A 22845-nucleotide genomic window follows, 5' to 3' on the forward strand; every position below is an offset into this window, starting at 1 on the left:
TAAAACTAATTAAAACCCCGGGGGGATTGTCACTGTACTCGCAAGCCGTTCGCCGTTCGCTTTGGCGTTGCGAATGGACCAAAACATTTCATGGACCAAACCATTTCATGTAAAGCGTTCGCCGTTAGCTTTGGCGTTGCGAATGGACCAAAACATTTCATGAACCAAACCATTTCATGTAAATAGAGGGGGGGATATAATTTTAGATATAGATATAGTACGGGCATGCCCTAGTAATAATAATGATGATAATAATAATGCATTTATTTTATTTTTATATGGCGCTTTTCAGGGAGCCCAAAGACGCTTTGACAGAGTGCAAAACATAATGCATAGCAAAACATAAAAACAATTGCAAAAAAAACAAGAATCAATAGGGAAATATTCAAAGCAAAAAGGAGGGAGAAGGAGAAGAGATAGTCAGGGGTTAAATGCTGTGGGTTAAATGTTGACTGCAGTGTTGAACAGGTGGGTCTTGAGTGATGTTTTGAATGTGGTGAGTGAGGAGGAGTATTTGATGGTGTGAGGTAGTGAGTTCCAGAGGGTGGGAGCAGCGATGGAGAAGGCCCTGTCCCCCCAGGATCTGAATTTGGTCTGGATGGGGGGGGGGGGGGGTCAGGAGGTTGGTACCAGCAGAGCGGAGGTTGCGGTTGGGAGTGTGTCTGGAGAGGAGGTCAGCCAGGTAGGATGGGGCCAGGTTATGGAGGGCTTTGTAGGTCAAGAGGAGGATTTTGTACTGGATTCTCTGGGAGATGGGGAGCCAGTGAAGCTTGTAAAGGACGGGGGTGCAAAGGACGGGGATGTCGTCACAGGTCCGGGAATGGGTGAGTAGACGGGCAGCGGAGTTCTGAATTTATTGGAGTTTATTGGTGATTGTTGAGGGTGAACCATAGAGGAGGCTATTGCAGTAGTCCAGACGGGAGGTGATGAAGGCATGGATGAGGGTTTCTGCAGCCATGGAGGAGAGGGATGGACGGAGACGGGCGATATTTTTCAGGTGAAAGAAGGCTGTCTTTGTGATCTGTTTAGTGTATTTGTCGAAGGAGGGGGTTTGGTCAAAGATGATGCCAAGATTCCGGATGTGAGGGGAGGTGGATACTGGGATACCGTCGATGTTGAGGGCAAAGTTATTGGTGGATTTTATGAGCGTTTTTGGGCCAATGATGATTATTTCAGATTTATCATAGTTAAGTTTGAGGAAGTTGATTTGAAGCCAGGATTTTATTTCAGTGATGCAGTTTGTCAGGATAGAGTGGGTGGCGGTGGAGATGGACTTGGTGGAGATGAAAAGCTGGATGTCATCGGCGAAGCAGTGGAATTGGAGACCATGACGGCGGATTAAGTGACCGAGGGGGGACAGGTAAAGGATGAAAAGGAGGGGGCCAAGAACTGAACCTTGGGGGACACCTTGGGGGAGGGGAGCAGTGGGGGATTTGCAGTTATTGATGGAGATGAACTGGCGTCTGTCAGAGAGGTATGATTTAATCCAAGAGAGGGCAGTGCCAGTAACGTTAAAGGTGGTTTCAAGTCGGGTGAGGAGGATGGTGTGATCGATGGTGTCAAAGGCGGCGCTGAGGTCGAGGAGGATGAGAATGTTGAGGTTGCCAGCGTCAGAGGAGAGGAGAAGGTCGTTGGTGATTTTGAGGAGAGCAGTTTCAGTACTGTGGTTGGAGCGGAATCCGGATTGGAATGTTTCATACAGGTTATTGGCAGAGAGGTGATGTTTGAGTTGAGCGGCTACAGCGCGTTCCAAAACTTTCGACAGAAAGGGTAGGTTGCAGATGGGTCTGAAGTTGTTTAGGGTGTCAGGGTTTAGTCCAGGTTTTTTCAGAATGGGGGCAACAGCAGCAATTTTGAGGGATGGTGGGACGATGCCTGTAGACAGGGAGGAGTTTATTGTTGCAATGATAAGTGGAGAGAGAGCAGGAAGGGAGGCCTTGACAAAGCTGGAAGGGATGGGGTCAAGAGTGCAGGTGGCAGTTTTCATTCCTATGAGGAGTTGAGAGGTCAGTAGGGGAGATTGGGGAGAATTGAGACAGGGGATGGCAGGATAAGGGGGGGCAGGTGGTTTGAGGGGGAGCAGGTGCGGCGGTGGTCAAGCTGTTGTAGATGTTTTCAACTTTGCATTGGAAGAATGAAAGGAAGGAGATGCAGCTGTCTACTGTGAATGACTGGGTGGTGGTGTTCAGGGGGCTGAGGAGTTTGTTTATTGTAGAGAAGAGTGCTTTTGGGTTACCGGAGCCAGAGTGGATAATTTGAAAGTAGTAGGCGGAGCGGGCGTGGGAGAGGGCATCGTTGTAGTATTGTAGGTGGTCCTTGTAGGCTTGGGAGTGAACTGTGAGACCTGTTTTATTGCGGAGTCTTTCAAGTTGGCGAGCACGAGTTTTCATCAGGCGGAGTTCAGGGGTAAACCAGGGAGCAGAATGGGTGAAAGAAACTGTTTTGGTGTTTATAGGCGCAAGTTGGTCAAGGCAGGAGGAGAGAGTGTGGTTGTAGTAGTCAGTGAGGTCAGAAGGGGTGTGGAGGTCAGCGAAGGGAGAAGTGGACATTTTTTCAGAGAGGGTGGATGAGAATGAGGTAGGTGAAAGAGCGTTTAGCTTACGGAAGTTGATAGTGCGATAATGCCTTGGTGTTGGGGCGGGGATGTTGATGGTCATAGTGATGGCTAAGTGGTCAGAGAGGGTGAGGTCGGAGCCAGAGAGATGGTGCAAGATTAATCCGGTAGAGCAGACAAGGTCCAAAATGTGACCACGGTTATGGGTAGGAAAGTTGACATGTTGAGTGAGGTTAAAGCAGGTGAGTAAATCAGTGAAGTCATTGGTTATCGTGGAGTCAGTGGAGTCCATGTGTATATTGAAATCACCAAGGAGGAGGATTGAGGGGGAGAGGGAACATAGCTGGGTCAGAAAGTAGAAGTCAGACAGGAATGATGGGTGTGGTTTGGGAGGGCGGTAGACAACAGCCATGACTGTGTGTGACCAGAGAGTTTAAAAGCCAGGTGTTCAAATGATGGAGCAGATGCGATGGAGATGAGGCTGGTCCTGATGTCTTGTCGGTGAATAACGGCAATTCCACCACCTCGGCCCTCCGAGCGTGGTTTATTGTTGGAGGAATATCCATTGCGTGTGGTGAGGTTGAGTGCGAAGTAGTCCAGAGGTTGTTGCCAGGTTTCAGTGAGACAGAGAAAGTCCAGTTTGTTTTCTAGGATGTATTCGTTGAGGATGAGGGATTTGTTGTTGAGGGACCGGGTATTGAACAGGGTGAGCTTGATGTTGTTTTGTACGGCGGGGATTAACTCAGGTGATTTGGCCAGGGTTCGCAGACAGGAGGTGCGATTGTGTGCGTTGCTGTGACCAGGTGCGCTGGGACGATGAGTGGGAGTGCGCTGAGCCGACCAGAGGACGGGGATGGAGTGACCTGATTGTAAATGAACAAACTTACGACCGGAGCCACGGTGAATGTACCTGGGTCGTCGCAGGAGTCCATTGGATTTGATAGCAGAGATGCATGATGGGGTGGAGCGGGTATTAAGGAAAAGAAGCCTTGCGGCGGAGTACCGCAGAGCCATGCCAGGCAGGAGCGAAGAGACGAGCACGAGGCCAAGGTTGAGGAGGCGAAACAATGGCCACAACCCACGGGAGCGGGCCCGAGGAAACAGCGAAGGAGCCGGGCAGGTGAAGCCAGGAGCAGAGCCGGGACCGAGCAGAGGGCAGACAGGAGCGAAGAGACGAGCACGAGGCCAAGGTTGAGGAGGCAAAGCGGCAAATGCAGCGGCAAACGACCGCCGCCGCTAATCAAGATCACGGCGGCAAACCGCCACCACAACCGCTGCAAACAATGGCCACAACCCACGGGAGCGGGCCCAAGGAAACAGCGAAGGAGCCGGGCAGGCGAAGCTAGGAGCAGAGCCGCGACCATGCAGAGGGCAGACTCAATGGCCAAAAATCCGCCACAATCTTCTCCATTTTGCCCTATTTTCTGTATCTCCCCTTGTTAACCCCCTTGCCCGCATTTCTTCTTCGACCATCTTTAGCCAAGTCTTTGTCGGTGTTCCCCGTCCTCTACTTCCTTCTGCATTCATTTCCATCACTCTTCTCAACCAGTCACTTCCTCAACACGACCAAACCATCTCAACATGTTTCTCTTCACAGCATCAATCACAGGCTCTATTCCCATCATCTTTCGCAATTCATCATTTGTCTTCCTCTCTCTCAACGATACTCCATCCATTTATCACTCCATTTATCACTACTTCAAATACCTAAAATTGGAATCAGGTGCACCAGCTCAGGTGCAAATGATTAAAACATCGTTAGAGAGGATCTTGGAGGAACCTGTCTTATTTAAACCTCAGACATTTCGTTTGGTTTGCTCTTTGTTGTTGGTGTGCGGCGTCACCATACCGAGATCAAAAGAGCTCTCTGATGCCTTCAGATGTTTATCCAGTGAATAATGTTTCCAGTGAACTTACATTAGTGTTCATTTGTTTTATACCATGTACCCCTCCCCCCCCCCCCCCCACTCCACCCCCACTCTCCACCAGCCCTCTCCCTTCCACAGATCGACCGACGGCCCTGTTCTCTACTTTTGTTTTGCTTGTGTGCTTCCCTCTCTCTCCCATCTTGTTTGCATATATGCATGTTTTATGTTTTATTGCATGTTGCATGTTTTATGTTTTATTGCATGTTGTATGTTGTATGTTGTATGTTTTATGTGTCTGTATTGCATGTTTGCAAATCCATGTTTTATGTGTCTGCGCACGTTTTCATGTTTAATGTGTTACGGATTCGTCACTTCCGTTGTGGTGGTTTGCATCCACTGTAAATATTTCTGATTCCATATACTATTATTGCTTTCAAAAGGTTTATTGTCCATGAGCTGTTTTCAAAAGGTAAAAAAGTTAATGTTAAAAGAAACAGGAAACCGGATCGGGAACCGGAGGACGAAGAGGAAGAAGAGCGGAGCAAGTGGAGTCGGACAAGAAGCATAGCTGCTTCTTGGTCTGGAGCGAACGTTGGCGAGCAAGAGTCACTAGCGAACTTTCGGGTTTCCGGGAAAGGGATTCCTACGACAGAGTTGTCATCGCTGTGACCGATGAACCTGCGTGTCAGGTTTTGCTATCGATTCAGGAGAGAATCATCGCCGTGCTGTTGCGCCACGAGACCGGGCCGTCGGCCATTTTGACTCGCGCAGGACTTGTGCTTCGCTCGCGGTTTCGTCTCTTTTCGACCATATTCACCGCATTCAGACGTCGATCTGGGGTGTGTGTGTGACGTGGCTTTTTGAAGGTTACTTCGTCCATACCCGAGGGTGTGATCTCTGTTGCCTGTGGGGCGCCTTTGGATTTCCCAGTCGCCTTGAGGACGCCTTTGTACAGCTTCGGCTGTGTGACTGTACTGTACGTGCCATCCGCACGGGATTCTGGTCTCGATTGGACATCGTTCTGGCGATCGTTGGAGCGAATCAACTTCGTCTTGAAGCCGGGAATAAGAGACATTGGGGAATGTTCTTGTTTCACTCACTTGGAGCACAGTGAGTTATATATTACAAAACTGATGGCACCATCATAGGACATATTGATTGTACTTTTGAATACTATTGTGTTGTACTGTTATTCTTGTGTGATCTTAATACAATATTTGTTTGAGAGTAACAATTGGGGTGGCTTCTCCGTTGATCTTTGACACACAGAATAACACATTTTTCTGCCGTGACTCCTCTCGGGGCTCGGAGGTACACCGCGACCAGGGGGTCGGGGAGGAGCACGTAACAAATGTTTTAGCTCTTACACGAGCCTCGACTCGGTAAGCATAAAAAACCCCAAAAAAACAACGATAACACTCGGTAGAACAGTTTACGTTTTGTATACCACTGATAGGTCGGATCCCAATCAGGATCTTCACCAAAATCTAATCAATCTGTTCTTGTCACACACCTAACTTGTCCAACCAAGTTTCATCTGAATACGTCCAAAACTTTTTGAGATATCTTGCTCACACAAAGACAAACAGGGATGAACACATGACCTCCGTCCACCTTTGGTGGTGTAGCATGTGCAATATCTCACCTACTCCTTGTGCAGACAGGCATATGTTTTCCAAAATAGGTGCTTGCTTCTCTGTTACCAAACTCCTGGCTTTGCTGGAGGAAAAAAAAACAAACACATGAAACATTGCTTGTTTAACAAAATTAATGAAGGCAACATACTAACTTGCTCGAAAAAAAACACATGGCCTTACCGTTTCTTTCGACAGCAACCAAGCCTGCTACTAGATGAGGTTATCTAAAGAACGAAAGAAGCACAGGATTAGTCATGACCAAAAATTCATTCAAGATCCATCCACATATTACATACAAAAAAAAAATTCCCTTTTTAAGGCCATTTTCCCTGCTAGAGCGGGGGTTAACCTTGCAGGACCAATGACAATCATCGTGGTTCCCTTTTTGAGGCAATGTTTTTATGGCTGGATTCCATTCCTGACACCAACCCTTTACTTGCCTCTTACGACACGCATGGACACGGTGTACCTATTTCAAAACCGGGGCACACACCGGCACATTCATCCCAGCAAGCTGGTACTCAATTTTCCGACCTCGGAAGGATGACAGGCTGAGTCAACCCCCCCTGGCATGAATGCAACGATCAACCGGGATTCGAACTCAGGATCCTCGGATCGCAAGCCGACACCCTAACCGCTAAGCCAACACCAGGCCCACATATTACATACAAAAAATGTCAATTTTTGGGAATCTCATTACTAGGCCCCATGCCTGCTTCACAATTCCTCCCCCTTATTACAATCTCCTCCCAACCTCCATTATTTGTATTCCCACTTTCCTTCTCTCCAATCTTTTTATTAATATAAACCTCCACCCCCACATAATATGGAACAGGATTGCAATTTGGTTTCATTTGATACTGAAGAAAAACCAGAGAATTAAATATTGATCATACAGCTTACTGGTTTGAGTGAAATGCACCGGTCGGTATGCAAAAGATTCAACATAAACTCTTTTTTGTTTTACAGTCACTGGCACAATTTTTTCTTTTTAAAGGGTACGTGACATGGCGAATTCCTCCACCGATTATGACAATGCAGACTGCAACAGGTGATGTGAAGTTCCATGGTTCCAAGTTGGTGTATCTAAAGACAACTTGGAGTGATCAATAACAATGCAGAATATTACATCTGCATCAGCAGCTTGGTGTAGGCCTCACAGTTAAGATGGCTGCCTTGAGATCTTAGGGTCCTGAGTTTGAGCCCCTGTCATGCCCCCCATCACTCCACCTCTCCTCCCTTTTCCCCCACTCCTCTCCTCCCCTCCCTTTTCCCCCACTCCTCTCCTCCCCTCCCTTTTCCCCCACTCCTCTCCTCCCCTCCCTTTTCCCCCACTCCTCTCCTCCCCTCCCTTTTCCCCCACTCCTCTCCTCCCTTCCCTTTTCCCCCACTCCTCTCCTCCCTTCCCTTTTCCCCCACTCCTCTCCTCCCTTCCCTTTTCCCCCACTCCTCTCCTCCCTTCCCTTTTCCCCCACTCCTCTCCTCCCTTCCCTTTTCCCCCACTCCTCTCCTCCCTTCCCTTTTCCCCCACTCCTCTCCTCCCTTCCCTTTTCCCCCACTCCTCTCCTCCCTTCCCTTTTCCCCCACTCCTCTCCTCCCTTCCCTTTTCCCCCACTCCTCTCCTCCCTTCCCTTTTCCCCCACTCCTCTCCTCCCTTCCCTTTTCCCCCACTCCTCTCTTCCCTTTTCCCCCACTCCTCTCTTCCCTTTTCCCCCACTCCTCTCCTCCCTTTCCCCCACTCCTCTCCTCCCCTCCCTTTTCCCCCACTCCTCTCCTCCCTTCCCTTTTCCCCACTCCTCTCCTCCCTTCCCTTTCCCCCACTCCTCTCCTCCCTTCCCTTTTCCCCCACTCCTCTCCTCCCTTCCCTTTTCCCCACTCCTCTCCTCCCTTCCCTTTCCCCCACTCCTCTCCTCCCTTCCCTTTTCCCCCACTCCTCTCCTCCCTTCCCTTTTCCCCACTCCTCTCCTCCCTTCCCTTTTCCCCCACTCCTCTCCTCCCTTCCCTTTTCCCCACTCCTCTCCTCCCTTCCCTTTTCCCCCACTCCTCTCCTCCCTTCCCTTTTCCCCCACTCCTCTCCTCCCTTCCCTTTTCCCCCACTCCTCTCCTCCCTTCCCTTCCCTTTTCCCCCACTCCTCTCCTCCCTTCCCTTCCCTTTTCCCCCACTCCTCTCCTCCCTTCCCTTCCCTTTTCCCCCACTCCTCTCCTCCCTTCCCTTCCCTTTTCCCCCACTCCTCTCCTCCCTTCCCTTCCCTTTTCCCCCACTCCTCTCCTCCCTTCCCTTTCCCCCACTCCTCTCCTCCCTTCCCTTTTCCCCCACTCCTCTCCTCCCTTCCCTTTTCCCCCACTCCTCTCTTCCCTTCCCTTTTCCCCCACTCCTCTCCTCCCTTCCCTTTTCCCCCACTCCTTCCTCCCTTCCCTTTTCCCCACTCCTCTCCTCCCTTCCCTTTCCCCCACTCCTCTCCTCCCTTCCCTTTTCCCCCACTCCTCTCCTCCCTTCCCTTTTCCCCACTCCTCTCCTCCCTTCCCTTTTCCCCCACTCCTCTCCTCCCTTCCCTTTCCCCCACTCCTCTCCTCCCTTCCCTTTTCCCCCACTCCTCTCCTCCCTTCCCTTTTCCCCCACTCCTCTCCTCCCTTCCCTTCCCTTTTCCCCCACTCCTCTCCTCCCTTCCCTTCCCTTTTCCCCCACTCCTCTCCTCCCTTCCCTTCCCTTTTCCCCCACTCCTCTCCTCCCTTCCCTTCCCTTTTCCCCCACTCCTCTCCTCCCTTCCCTTCCCTTTTCCCCCACTCCTCTCCTCCCTTCCCTTCCCTTTTCCCCCACTCCTCTCCTCCCTTCCCTTCCCTTCCCTTTTCCCCCACTCCTCTCCTCCCTTCCCTTCCCTTCCCTTTTCCCCCCACTCCTCTCCTCCCTTCCCTTCCCTTCCCTTTTCCCCCACTCCTCTCCTCCCTTCCCTTCCCTTCCCTTCCCTTTTCCCCCACTCCTCTCCTCCCTTCCCTTCCCTTCCCTTTTCCCCCACTCCTCTCCTCCCTTCCCTTCCCTTCCCTTCCCTTTTCCCCCACTCCTCTCCTCCCTTCCCTTCCCTTTTCCCCACTCCTCTCCTCCCTTCCCTTCCCTTTTCCCCCACTCCTCTCCTCCCTTCCCTTCCCTTCCCTTCCCTTTTCCCCCACTCCTCTCCTCCCTTCCCTTCCCTTCCCTTTTCCCCCACTCCTCTCCTCCCTTCCCTTTTCCCCCACTCCTCTCCTCCCTTCCCTTTTCCCCCACTCCTCTCCTCCCTTCCCTTTTCCCCCACTCCTCTCCTCCCTTCCCTTTTCCCCCACTCCTCTCCTCCCTTCCCTTTTCCCCACTCCTCTCCTCCCTTCCCTTTTCCCCCACTCCTCTCCTCCCTTCCCTTTTCCCCCACTCCTCTCCTCCCTTCCCTTTTCCCCCACTCCTCTCCTCCCTTCCCTTTTCCCCCACTCCTCTCCTCCCTTCCCTTTTCCCCCACTCCTCTCCTCCCTTCCCTTTTCCCCCACTCCTCTCCTCCCTTCCCTTTTCCCCCACTCCTCTCCTCCCTTCCCTTTTCCCCCACTCCTCTCCTCCCTTCCCTTTTCCCCCACTCCTCTCCTCCCTTCCCTTTTCCCCCACTCCTCTCCTCCCTTCCCTTTTCCCCCACTCCTCTCCTCCCTTCCCTTTTCCCCCACTCCTCTCCTCCCTTCCCTTTTCCCCCACTCCTCTCCTCCCTTCCCTTTTCCCCCACTCCTCTCCTCCCTTCCCTTTTCCCCACTCCTCTCTCCCTCCCTTCCCTTTTCCCCCACTCCTCTCCTCCCTTCCCTTTTCCCCCACTCCTCTCCTCCCTTCCCTTTTCCCCCACTCCTCTCCTCCCTTCCCTTTTCCCCCACTCCTCTCCTCCCTTCCCTTTTCCCCCACTCCTCTCCTCCCTTCCCTTTTCCCCCACTCCTCTCCTCCCTTCCCTTTTCCCCCACTCTCCTCCCTTCCCTTTTCCCCCACTCCTCTCCTCCCTTCCCTTTTCCCCCACTCCTCTCCTCCCTTCCCTTTTCCCCCACTCCTCTCCTCCCTTCCCTTTTCCCCCACTCCTCTCCTCCCTTCCCTTTTCCCCCACTCCTCTCCTCCCTTCCCTTTTCCCCCACTCCTCTCCTCCCTTCCCTTTTCCCCCACTCCTCTCCTCCCTTCCCTTTTCCCCCACTCCTCTCCTCCCTTCCCTTTTCCCCCACTCCTCTCCTCCCTTTTCCCCCACTCTCCTCCCTTCCCTTTTCCCCCACTCCTCTCCTCCCTTCCCTTTTCCCCCACTCCTCTCCTCCCTTCCCTTTTCCCCCACTCCTCTCCTCCCTTCCCTTTTCCCCCACTCCTCTCCTCCCTTCCCTTTTCCCCCACTCCTCCCTTCCCTTTTCCCCCACTCCTCTCTTCCCTCTTCCCCCACTCCTCTCTTCCCTTTTCCCCCACTCCTCTCTTCCCTTTTCCCCCACTCCTCTCTTCCCTTTTCCCCCACTCCTCTCTTCCCTTTTCCCCCACTCCTCTCTTCCCTTTTCCCCCACTCCTCTCCTCCCTTTTCCCCCACTCCTCTCCTCCTTTCCCCCACTCCTCTCCTCCCTTTCCCCCACTCCTCTCCTCCCTTTCCCCCACTCCTCTCCTCCCTTTCCCCCACTCCTCTCCTCCCTTTCCCCCACTCCTCTCCTCCCTTTCCCCCACTCCTCTCCTCCCTTTCCCCCACTCCTCTCCTCCCTTTCCCCCACTCCTCTCCTCCCTTTCCCCCACTCCTCTCCTCCCTTTCCCCCACTCCTCTCCTCCCTTTCCCCCACTCCTCTCCTCCCTTTCCCCCACTCCTCTCCTCCCTTTCCCCCACTCCTCTCCTCCCTTTCCCCCACTCCTCTCCTCCCTTTTCCCCACTCCTCTCCTCCCTTTTCCCCACTCCTCTCCTCCCTTTTCCCCCACTCCTCTCCTCCCTTTTCCCCACTCCTCTCCTCCCTTTTCCCCCACTCCTCTCCTCCCTTTTCCCCCACTCCTCTCCTCCCTTTTCCCCCACTCCTCTCCTCCCTTTTCCCCCACTCCTCTCCTCCCTTTTCCCCCACTCCTCTCCTCCCTTTTCCCCACTCCTCTCCTCCCTTTTCCCCACTCCTGTCCTCCCTTTTCCCCACTCCTCTGCACCTCCCCCATTCCACTCCCCCTCCATTCCCTCATATTTTCCCCCTCCATTCCCTCATATTTTCCCCCTCCATTCCCTCATATTTTCCCCCTCCATTCCCTCATATTTCCCCCCTCCATTCCCTCATATTTTCCCCCTCCATTCCCTCATATTTTCCCCCTCCATTCCCTCATATTTTCCCCCTCCATTCCCTCATATTTCCCCACTCCTCTCCTCCCTTTTCCCCACTCCTCCCCCATTCCACTCCCCCTCCATTCCCTCATATTTTCCCCCTCAATTCCCTCATATTTTCCCCCCTCCCTTCCCTCATATCTTTCCCCCTCCCTTCCCTCATATCTTTCCCCCTCCCTTCCCTCATATCTTTCCCCCTCCCTTCCCTCATATCTTTCCCCCTTCCTTCCCTCATATCTTTCCCCCTCCCTTCCCTCATATATTTCCTTCTCCCTTCCCTCATATCTTTCCCCCTCCCTTCCCTCATATCTTTCCCCCTCCCTTCCCTCATATCTTTCCCCCTCCCTTCCCTCATATCTTTCCCCCTCCCTTCCCTCATATCTTTCCCCCTCCCTTCCCTCATATCTTTCCCCCTCCCTTCCCTCATATCTTTCCCCCTCCCTTCCCTCATATCTTTCCCCCTCCCTTCCCTCATATCTTTCCCCCTCCCTTCCCTCATATCTTTCCCCCTCCCTTCCCTCATATCTTTCCTCCTCCCTTCCCTCATATCTTTCCTCCTCCCTTCCCTCATATCTTTCCCCCTCCCTTCCCTCATATCTTTCCCCCTCCCTTCCCTCATATTTTCCTCCTCCCTTCCCTCATATTTTCCTCTTCACTTCCCTCCACTGTTTGCCCCTCCCTTCCCTCATATTTCCCCCCTCCCTTCCCTCATATTTGCCCCTCCCTTCCCTCATATTTCCCCCTCCATTCCCTCATATTTCCCCCTCCATTCCCTCATATTTCCCCCTCCCTTCCCTCATATTTTCCCCCTCCCTTCCCTCCACTTCACTGTTTGTCCCCTCCCTTCCCTCATATTTTCCCCCTCCCTTCCTCATATTTTCCCCCTCCCTTCCTCATATTTTCCCCCTCCCTTCCTCATATTTTCCCCCTCCCTTCCTCATATTTCCCCCCTCCCTTCCTCATATTTCCACCCTCCCTTCCCTCATATTTTCATCTTCACTTCCCTCCACTGTTTGCCCCTCCCTTCCCTCATATTTCCCCCCTCCCTTCCCTCATATTTCCCCCTCCCCTCCCTCATATTTTGCCCCTCCCTTCCCTATTTTGCCCCTCCCTTCCCTCATATTTTGCCCTTCCCTTCTCATATTTTGTCCTCCCTTCCCTCATATTTTCCCCCTCCCTTCCCTCATATTTTCCCCCTCCCTTCCCTCATATTTTGCCCCTCCCTTCCCTCATATTTTGCCCCTCCCTTCCCTCATATTTTTCCCCTCCCTTCCCTCATATTTTGCCCTTCCCTTCCCTCATATTTTCCCCATTCCTTCCCTCATATTTTCCCCCTCCCTTCCCTCATATTTTCCCCCTCCCTTCCCTCCACTTCACTGTTTGCCCCCTCCCTTCCCTCATCTTTTCCTCCCTCATCCTTCCTTTCCTTCCCCTCCTCCCTTCACTCCCTCCCCTCTCCCGCTCCCCCCCCCTCCCCTTTTAATATTCCCGTCACAAAGTGACTCTGCGTTGCCCGACAACGCCGGGTACTTTTTCTAGTTGCAAAATATATAACAAAAACAATGATAACATTGTGACAAGCATATTTTAATTAATACTAATAATATTGTAGTAAAATGAAGAAGAAGAGCCTTCACAGGCGTGGGGCATGTCTGCAGGCTGTTCTGTGGCTGCCTCTGCCCGATGGACGCACGATTGAGACATTGCCCAATGCAAATGTTCAGATTCGGAAAGTGTGAATTCACACCATGAAGGATTTTTTTTCTTTTTTTGTTTTTGTATACAAGATCGAGGCTCGTGAAAGAGCGAACATTAATCACACAAAAATCAACCCGACACACAAAACACAAAAAATAAGGGGAGCGGCAGACAAGATGGGGAGAGAGGGGAGTAGGGAGATAATGGGGCTTCCAGGACACCCATGTATTTAGATGAGGCTTTTTCCCAAACTGCCCATTTTTCCCCTTATTACCGCGACACCCCTTTCTCCTTTTACATGTAAGTGAATGGGGGAGTCCTTACTTAACCTCCAAGGACCACGCGACATTCAAAATTCCTCATTGATCCTATGAATATTTGCTCATTTTCTAATTTTTTAAACAACTCCATTCTCTTATGGAACTCATCCCCATCTAGGATATTAATAAACTTTACATTAAGCACCTTTCTCTGTGCGTTTATAAAATGATATGTTTCACGGAGGGACCTGGTCTGTCCTCCTCCCGATCCACATACCATTTTAAAATTATAATATTTATTATCCGGTTGATAACCATCAAAGTTCTCACTCCACTAATATATTTTTCTTCCCGCCCTCCATTACCCCACTTGCCCAATGCAAATGTTCAGATTCGGAAAGTGTGAATTCACACCATATTATTAAATGAATACGTTTATCAGTCTTGAGGACCTTCTGACCAGTGATCCTCTCAACCTCTCGGATCTGCTATTTCTCACACTCATTATGTTTTCCATTTATATACCAAGGTTGATTACACCTCCACTCTTTAGTCTGGTTGATACTTGGTTTTATCATTTATTTATTTATAAAAAAGGTGGCGGTAGCCCTTAAAATCCCTAACCCCATTATCTTATCACTAATATATGGACGGTTGTTGTTTAATGGCTTATCAGTTTTGTTTTTTGTAATTCTTGTGAATAAAATGTCCCTAATATTTCTTCCCCATTCATATCATACAATTTGTAGGTCCAAGGAGCTGTATTCATTACATCAATGATTTTAAATAATTCACGAGTCCATTTTTGTGTATAACCTTTCTCAAAATGGCTTTTCCATTTGTATATTCTTACAATATCACCAACTTTGAACTTGGGCTTTCTCAAATTAATCTCCTTTTCATATTCTAATTTTGTAAATGTTTCTGATGGTTTTGATTTTGTTGATGAATGAACTGTATTATTGTAATTATCTACAATATTCTGGATTAAATACACCCATTGTTGAGAACCGAGTTGTGTGAATTTTTTATATAGTTTCTCTTTCAAAGTGCGATTTAAACGCTCAATAACAACTGCCTTTCCTTCATTAAAGGTGCTGTATAATTTAATATCCTCCCCCTTAAGAAATTTCTTAAATATTTTGTTATAGAACTCTGTTCCCTCGTCAGTCCATAACTTCTTTGGTTTCCTTTTATCCCGATCAAATATTGACTTAAAGGCTAACATTAAAGTATTACCTCTCTTGTTTTTCAAAGGAACAACCCAAGCAAATCTACTCCTCAAATCAATAACGGTTAAAGCATACCTGTATCCCTTATCATTATTTAGTTCGATTAAATCAGCGGACCATATGTGGTCGGTGTATTTAGAATAAACTTTCCTTCTTTTAAACTTTGTGATTATAGGTTTGTGTAATTCATTAGCCAAAAGCTCCTCAGTCTTGATAACATCATTAGAGCCCAATAGTTTTTTGAGGGTGAATAACCAAGACCAAGTTTCAATTTAGCACTTATCATTTTTTTCACAATAAACCTATCAACTTTCTCTCTCAACGTAGGATTTCGTCTCAAAGACAAATTATACAACATTTCTCTGTCTGCTTCATGTTTTTCATCCAATGTGGTGGTATCCCCATAAGCAATATCATGATTCATACAAACTTCATCAACCCTATTTATAGGTTTAGACCAAGGTTTAGGATTGTCAGCCTCATCTAATCTTTTATCCAGGTTTGTTCCTGGACCACACAAAGAATACCCTGGAAGGTGTAATTCCCCTGGAATTCCAGTTGTTGTAAATTTACTTCCTGACAGAAACTTTTGTATGTCTCCTCCACTTTTAGGAGAGATAAATTGGCACTTTTTAGAGCCACACACTTGACATATTCCTTTTTGATAAACTCTATTATTTTTAGCTTTAACATAAGAGATATTTTTAGATTTAGTTTTCTTTTTACATTTGAGACAATAACTCATATTTATTTATCAGAAAAATTCCGACAGAGTATCAAAACCTTTTTGGTTTTTAACATATACATTTCAATCTTTATTTTTAAAACATAAAGAATCCTAAGGAATGCCTTCACTCTCTCCTCCATTTATTTACAAATAAAAACTAACTAAAGTCAATAACACCAACATCATCAACCACGTAATCTTTTCCTTCTTCTTCTTCTTTATCCCCACTTTCTCGTTTAAATCTCCTCGCTGAACTCATCTCAACCATTTTTAAAATCATTATCTTAGTAAGAGTCGTTAATTCTTTATTTTCCTCTTCGGTGCGTTGAGATTTATTTATTTGCTGTAATACACTCAATCTTTTACGAATCTCACTGATTTCCATCTTTTTATATTTTTCCTCCCTCTCTCTTTGCTCCCTCTCCTCCTTCTCTCTTTTCTCCCTTTCCTCTCTCTCTTTCTTCTCTTTTCTCCCTCTCCTTTTTCTCCCTTTCCTCCTCCTTTTTCTTCCTTTCCTCCTTCTCCTTTTTCTCCCTTTCCTCCTCCTTTTTCACCCTTTCCTCCTTCTCCTTTTTGTCCCTTTCCTCCTTCTCCTTTTTCTCCCTTTCCTCCTTCTCCTTTTTCTCTCTTTCCTCCTTCTCTTCTTCAACTCCTTCCTCATCCCTTGCTACCCTCGAGTTTGAACCCCAAAGAATATTATACATATACTCATCTGGATTTTGAGATATTCTTGTATCAATAATTTTTTTTTTCATAATAGGATACCAATAAGATTTGTTGACGATTTCTAAAAGAGTTTTATATTTCATAACTTTGAGAAGTTCATTTTTATTTAATACTTTAAACAAGTCTCTATTTGTGGGTTTAACAATATCAGTATAAGGCCAGTTTTTAATGATAAAATTTCCATGTATATGCTCCAAATCATAAGGTATGTAATACCGAGCACCCTTTTCTTGTAGGTATCCCTGAATACAAAAACTATAATTCTCTTGTAGTCTTCTTCCTGCCATTTATGTATCAGAAATATATGTGAGATTAATATTATAACAGGTAATACCACCCCATCTTCCCACTACCAAATTGGTTTGTATTCCTCGGCTTTCTATCCTTATCTCATTACCTTCCTTCTTTGTCATGCGAACCATCGCTAAACTATCATATATTTTTCTTTTCTTAAAATCATGTATTTGTTGTTTACTAATTGTACTTCCACATAAATCCTTATCCTCGCCAAGCGGATAATATTCTTCTTTACGAGACTGATTCAAATCATTTTGGTCTTCTCCGTTTATTGAAAAATACCAATTATACCCTAAATCAGGCATATCATACCCCCATTTATTAATTCGCATATTAACTATATGTCCTTCTTTATAAAATTCAATTGTAAGCAGGTAGTTAAATTCAATGAGGAAAGGTGTATGGTCACTATAACCAGGTGTTGTGGTTGTAAATTTTACTTGTTTAACAAAACGTGCTGTTTTCTTTAAAAAATATATATTGTGATAAATCACTGAATCTAATTAAGTCATTCGCATCTGTAGGGTTTGGATAATTGATTAATTTATAAGTATTCTTCATATTAATATTTTTACTTATACTATATTTTTGTCGTTCAGCCTGTGCCTTTGTATAATAATTTGATAAATCAATATCCTGAGAGGATTTTCCAAAGATAGAACTATCTTTTCCAACATAAGTCATTTATATTAGATTAAAAATGATATCATAAAAATTTTCATGATTGTTGAGTTGAAATAATACATATAAACATAATTGGCCACAACATTTAGAATTAATTTCTTGAACTTGAAATGTTTGATAAACACCATTCTGTAAGAATTGTATTGTTTCAACAGGTGGTGGCATACCATAACTATCAAAATAATATTTATCCTGACTATTATGAATACAAACCCAATGAGAACCATTCTGTGTGTCTAAATTCATAATAATATTCTTTGTATTCTTATTTATATGTATTAATTCATCTCTCATACAAATAACCCCATTATCAATTTTTAGTGTTTTACAATACTTAGCTAGTTCTATATTTGACGTTGTATTCTTTCCAAATTGTTTAAACCATTTATCCATTTATTTATGAGAAAGATACAATCCATTACCCCGTTTAGTTAGTTTAACACCCGCTTGAGCGATAGAGGAAAGCATATCTCCAACCAACAATCTAGCTTTATCAGGTAGACTTTCAAGTTTTTGAGCAAAATCTACAATTACACCACTTCCACTAATTTGTTTCTCCAACTCCTTGTTATGTCTTTCCAATTCTTTTTGAGCTTTTAGTTGTGCCTTCCTTTCGTTAGCAGTTTTTACCGATGCTGAAATACCACCAGTCAATGCTCCCGCCGCACTTAAACCAGCAAATAAAGGAATTAGAAACGGGAGAAATCCTCCTCTCGACTCGTCGTCTATTGAATATTTCTTTAACATAGGTTTTGTCATTTTAATTTTAAGTGAACCAGTATCATTTAGTGTTTTTACTTGTGTGTGTGTGAGTAAAACATCAATTCTTACAGCTCCTTTTCTTTGAATTGTATTAACATTAATAATACAAGGCTTTTGATTTTGAATACAAGATGTTAATTTATTAAGATTGATTTGATTAACATATACCACTACCATTTATTTATGAGAAAAAACCTATGTGATATTAATCATAACACCATTATCTGTATTAATCTGTAATTCTGTTTCTTCCAAAAGCAAACAATAAGCATTAACCTCTTCACTCTCCCCTCTTTCAATGTATAGAGAAGTATCCACTCTATTAGACTTTATAGTTTCTTTTTGAGAACTCAGGTCAATTGCGTAGATCGTATAAAGTTTTTGAAACACAACCATATCCAAAATAGGGTCATTATTATCGTTGCTTTCACACACCTTTTGGTAAGACTGCCAAAACTGCCAAAATCTAGGCTCTCTGCTCACCTTCGCTCTTTCATTCCCCTTTTCTCCCACCTCTGGAACAAACTCCCCCACTCCCTTCAATCCCACTCGTCCCTCCAGATCTTTAAATCAGCTATTCACCACCATCTCTTGTCTTCCCCCACCAAAACCTTGATCTTTTCTACCCCCGCTAATTCACCACAGATACACTTTTTTTGAAACCCCAACTTCTTTCCTGGAAGTCCTTGCAGTGTTCATATGTTTTATACCTCCCCCACCTCCCCCCAAGCCCTCCCCCTCCCACATTTCTCCCGATGTCCCTGCTCTCAAATGTTGTGTTTGTGTCCTTCCCCCTCTCTCCCCATCTTGTCTGCTGCTCCCCTTATTTTTTGTGTTTTATGTGTCGGTTTGACTTTTTGTGTTATTAATGTTAGCTCTTTCACGAGCCTCGATGTTGTATACAAAAAAAAAAAAAAAAGACTTGTAAATCATTTTTTTCCTAATCAATTTCCAATCTATCTCGCGGATAAAATGTTCCATCAAGAGAAACCCGAAGTTGTTTCACCTTAGCAATATCACTCAGCGCATTATTCTTATCAGTACCTTCATCTCCATCTGGTTTTTAAAAAATGAGCCAGAGGTATCGTGGCTTTCCTTGAAGAACACCCAAATTCCAAGTGTAGGTAGTGTGGTCCAGTTTAACGTGTTGACATCTTCTTTTAAGGTATGATACATTTAGCGGTTTCTTTGAGTTAAGTCTTCTATTTAACATCTCTTCCGTTTTAAGATTAGGAGTATATTCACTGATATACCAACACAAATCATTAATAACAAATTTATTGTCGTCTCCAAAAGCATTTTCAACCCCAAAAAGCAACCTATTTACATTATCATTCCTTTGTAGTTGAAATCTAATTTTAAGACCACACAAAACTTTGTCATAATCACAAAATCCAAATATACCTTTCAGAGGTACTGCTACGGTAAAACTATTTGGTTTTGTGTCATCATTATACATTGCCTTCCTTTGACTATAACCAGGGTCTGTGTTTGTACCCGTTGACATATCAGGAATAAAACCTTCAACAGCTCCCTTACCCATTCTATCACTAAACGAATATAGTGTAAATTTCATCATTTCAGATGTAGCAGAGACATAATCAACCGCTTCAACCTCTTGTGTTCCAATATACAGGCGGACACTATCAAACATTTTCCAGAAGAAATCATTTACGAGTGTAGCATTAGTATTATTCGCAGCCTTAGTGAATTTAAATTTACACAGCAAGAAACTATCAGCTATATTCAAGTAAGTTTGTTGATTATTTATTTCAAAACTTTTTGTTCCATTTGAATTCCAGTCTGTTCCTGTTATAGCATTTACCTTGAAATAGTCTTCCCTTTTAGTGGAGTTTGAAATGATAATCGTATCATCCAAATCATAGATACTATCAATCGCTTCCATACTTGTATTTATATAGCATTAAAATTGTTGAAACCCTGACCCAAGTATTTTAATGATTTTTTGTCGTTCTTGTGAAGATAGTTGAGTTTTACCTTTTTTTATTTCTTTGATTGCTTGTAATTTATGAGACTCCTTTTGAGCATCTTTTATACTCTTTATAGCACCCGCAACGGAGCCCACGGCAGAAGCAGTTGAACCAATTAGGTCTTTATGTTTAAGAATGGTTGAACTAATACCCATTAGAGTATCAATTATCCCATCTCCTTTATTTCTAAATTGATGACCCACACCCCGTTGTCTCTTTGGTTTATAGTATCCTTTACCCACATACCTTGTATACTATAGTATGGTATGTAATGGTGAAAGGAACATCCCATCCCCTGTAATTACTTTATATTTTCCCAACTCGTGTTTTCTCACAATAACCATTATTTATTTATTGAAAAACTTCACGTAGGTGAATTCTGATTGATATAATTTCTTCATTAAAGGATATCATACGATTATCTTGATCGGTTATCCTAAAATTTACTCTGTATATGGTTTTTCCTGACACAGGTAAATAGACAAGATTTTTTGGTTCCATATTGAATTTATAACCAATCGGGGTTGAGTATGCGCTGAATGAAAATATTGTATTTGTTCTTATTCCATCGTTGTAAGCACCATCAATCAAATCACAATGAATTAATACCGAATTTATACCGGAGGATATTTGAATGACATTATCACTGTAAAACGTTCCGTTAGTTTCAATCTTTTTTGAAGAGAAACTCAATAGCTCTCTGAACGAATTTTCAATCATGAAATCAACTTTATAATTATTTTTAAGTTTAATAGTTGATTTTGAAGTGTGTTTTTGAATATCTATGACAATATTTTTTGGTTCATCACCTTTTTCTTTCATAAGGCGAGAGACTTCTGAAGATATTTGAGAAATCTCGTAAGCTCCGGGTGAAACGATTATAGTTTTATATCCACTTCCTGGATTATAACTAAACTTGTTGTTTTTCTCTGTGATATTAAAAAGGGTATTGTAAGTCTCCATTGACAACAAAGAAGCCTCATATGAGGTAAGGGGGTCAAGTTGTAGTGGGTAAGGGAATGAAGCTGTGTAATCACTCGTTGTGAAATTAAAACTAAGAATTGTGCTTCTCATCTTATTTAATATCTAATAAAATATTGTTGCGGAGATGAGGACTGTATTTTTTTGATTGTGTGCTGTATTATTATTATTATTGTTTATTCTGCGCCCCCCTGCCTCCGGAGCTGTGTAAAGGTGAAAGGGCATCCCATAATTAGTCCACGAGCATACACGTCAGCCAAGTAATAGAATACCCCTGTTGATAGTTATCTCTTATTCTGTGTTTTAGGGTAAGGCTGTGTCTCCCATTAATTGAAGTACTCCATTGCACCAGTGAAAGAGAATAGACCCCCTTTCATTCCCATCCCCAAAATCCCCATTTCCTTCACATCCCCTTTCGTCATTGCCGAGCCTCGATTGCCCATATTACATCCCCTCTCGTCATTGCTGAGCCCTCGATTCCCAATTACCTCCCCTCCAATAACCGCCATTGACCACGAGGCAGGGTCGGAGAAGAAAGGCGTGTCTCCACCTCGTCATAGAGGGGAGGAGGGGCGTACCCGCCCGTCGTCATCAAGGGCGGAGCGAGAGGGTCGCGCGACCAACCAGGGCCGAGGTGAGCACCCCGATGGGCGTGTCCAAAAGGCCGGCGGCTTAATCGCTGGAGGCGCTATAAAAGGCGCGCACGGAAGTGAGTCGTGAGTTGGTCTTGGTGAGAGAGAGCTGAGTTGGTCGTCAAGAAAGAGAGTCGTGAAGAGTCAGTCAGTAGAGTCGGTGTTTGGACCAACGAGTCAGACAAGTCCTGGGAACGCAGCGGAGGCCGCAGCAGCAAGAACACCCAACAGCCACTTGGGGCCTGAACGGCGGTTTGGAGCAGGGCCGAAAAGGAACGGCGGCTGCTAAACGCGCCGGTTGAGCTGCAGGACCCCCTTGGACCTCCCTCTCCCTCCAGCCATCCACCTCCTGCCTTTCCACCCTTCTTGTGTACGTGAGTTTGTTTTGTTTGTTCTGTCCCTGGGTATTTAATTAAGTCTGTAGGTAAGCTAAAATTTGCACTGTGTCACCTGCGTCTTATGTGTTGTAAATAAACCTTGATTGCTCCTTTTGGCTTGTGTAAATAATAAATCCAATTACTCTTCTGTCCGTCTTCTCGTTTTATTCCTTTTCCTCTTGCATTTCGTCGTTTTAGTCTTTTCCCAGATTGGGCAGCTGCGGTGCGATACGGCCAAAGTTCTGGGTGAATCGGGTTCTAATTGGGGAGTAACTGTTCGGTCGCGGAGCCTTCGCTCGGCCCATCATAACATCTAAACCGCGATCAGTAACAATATCTTTGTATTGACATTTATTAATTATTTTCATATTCATCAACTGATCTAAAATGGCTGAGGCTTCATTAAAACAATTGTTGTTTCCAGCCTTCTTACTACCTAACAACAATAATAGTCTATTAACTAATTGTGATGGGTCATTTGGAAGAAAACTAACACCTGAACCAAGTTTACTTAAAGCATCAATAATATGTTTCTCCTTCTCATTCTTCTTACTTTTACCAGCAACAGAAACTCCATAATAAAGTGCATTTAGCAACTCAATTTATACCCTATCTTCCTCTCTTTCCACATCAAGTGGTTCCTCAAAATATTTTGAACCGCTGAATCCGGGGTTTGTTAGAAGAAACATTAATCTTGGAGTTAATTTAACATTTGGTTGAGTAGAACTCAAGAACATCAATTCATCATTAAATATCAATACCTTTTCTTCCACAAGATGGAACACAGCTGGTTCTTCTGTTGGAATGAGACCTGCTCTGGTTTTTGAATCTGCCGAATATTCATTGTTTTGAAGAGCTTCCACTACATAATTAGGGGGTTGATTTACCTCCTCAAGTTTCTGAAATAATTCTTCATCATTATATTCTAATTTTCCAAGTTCTTGTTTTGTTATCTGACTAAAATCTTTGAGCATTTGAAGTTTTTTCGGAGTAAATTCTACCGTGGGAACTGTAGGGTGTTGAGTTTTTAAAAGAGGTTAAAAAAATTTCTCTTGTTTTCTTTCAAAGGCTTCTTCACCAGTTAGTTTCTGTCTCCGTTTCTTCTTCATC

At 45.2% G+C, this 22845-nt stretch overlaps 1 protein-coding gene across 1 annotated transcript in view; it reads right to left on the reverse strand.

The window, feature by feature from the left end:
* The window catches only part of KATNBL1 (katanin regulatory subunit B1 like 1), a 141410-nt gene that overhangs the window by 99915 nt on the left and 18650 nt on the right, over nucleotides 1–22845 (reverse strand). Inside the window, exons 3-4 of the mRNA XM_078781011.1 lie at nucleotides 6240–6283; nucleotides 6068–6141 (exon numbers count right to left, since the gene is read on the reverse strand). Coding sequence (XP_078637137.1) covers nucleotides 6068–6141; nucleotides 6240–6283 — 118 coding nt within the window. The remainder of the gene's footprint in view (nucleotides 1–6067; nucleotides 6142–6239; nucleotides 6284–22845) is intronic.

The sequence above is a fragment of the Myxine glutinosa genome, chromosome 6, assembly GCF_964187855.1.
Source record: "Myxine glutinosa chromosome 6, kmMyxGlut1.1, whole genome shotgun sequence".
In the NCBI taxonomy this organism is placed as follows: domain Eukaryota; kingdom Metazoa; phylum Chordata; class Myxini; order Myxiniformes; family Myxinidae; genus Myxine; species Myxine glutinosa.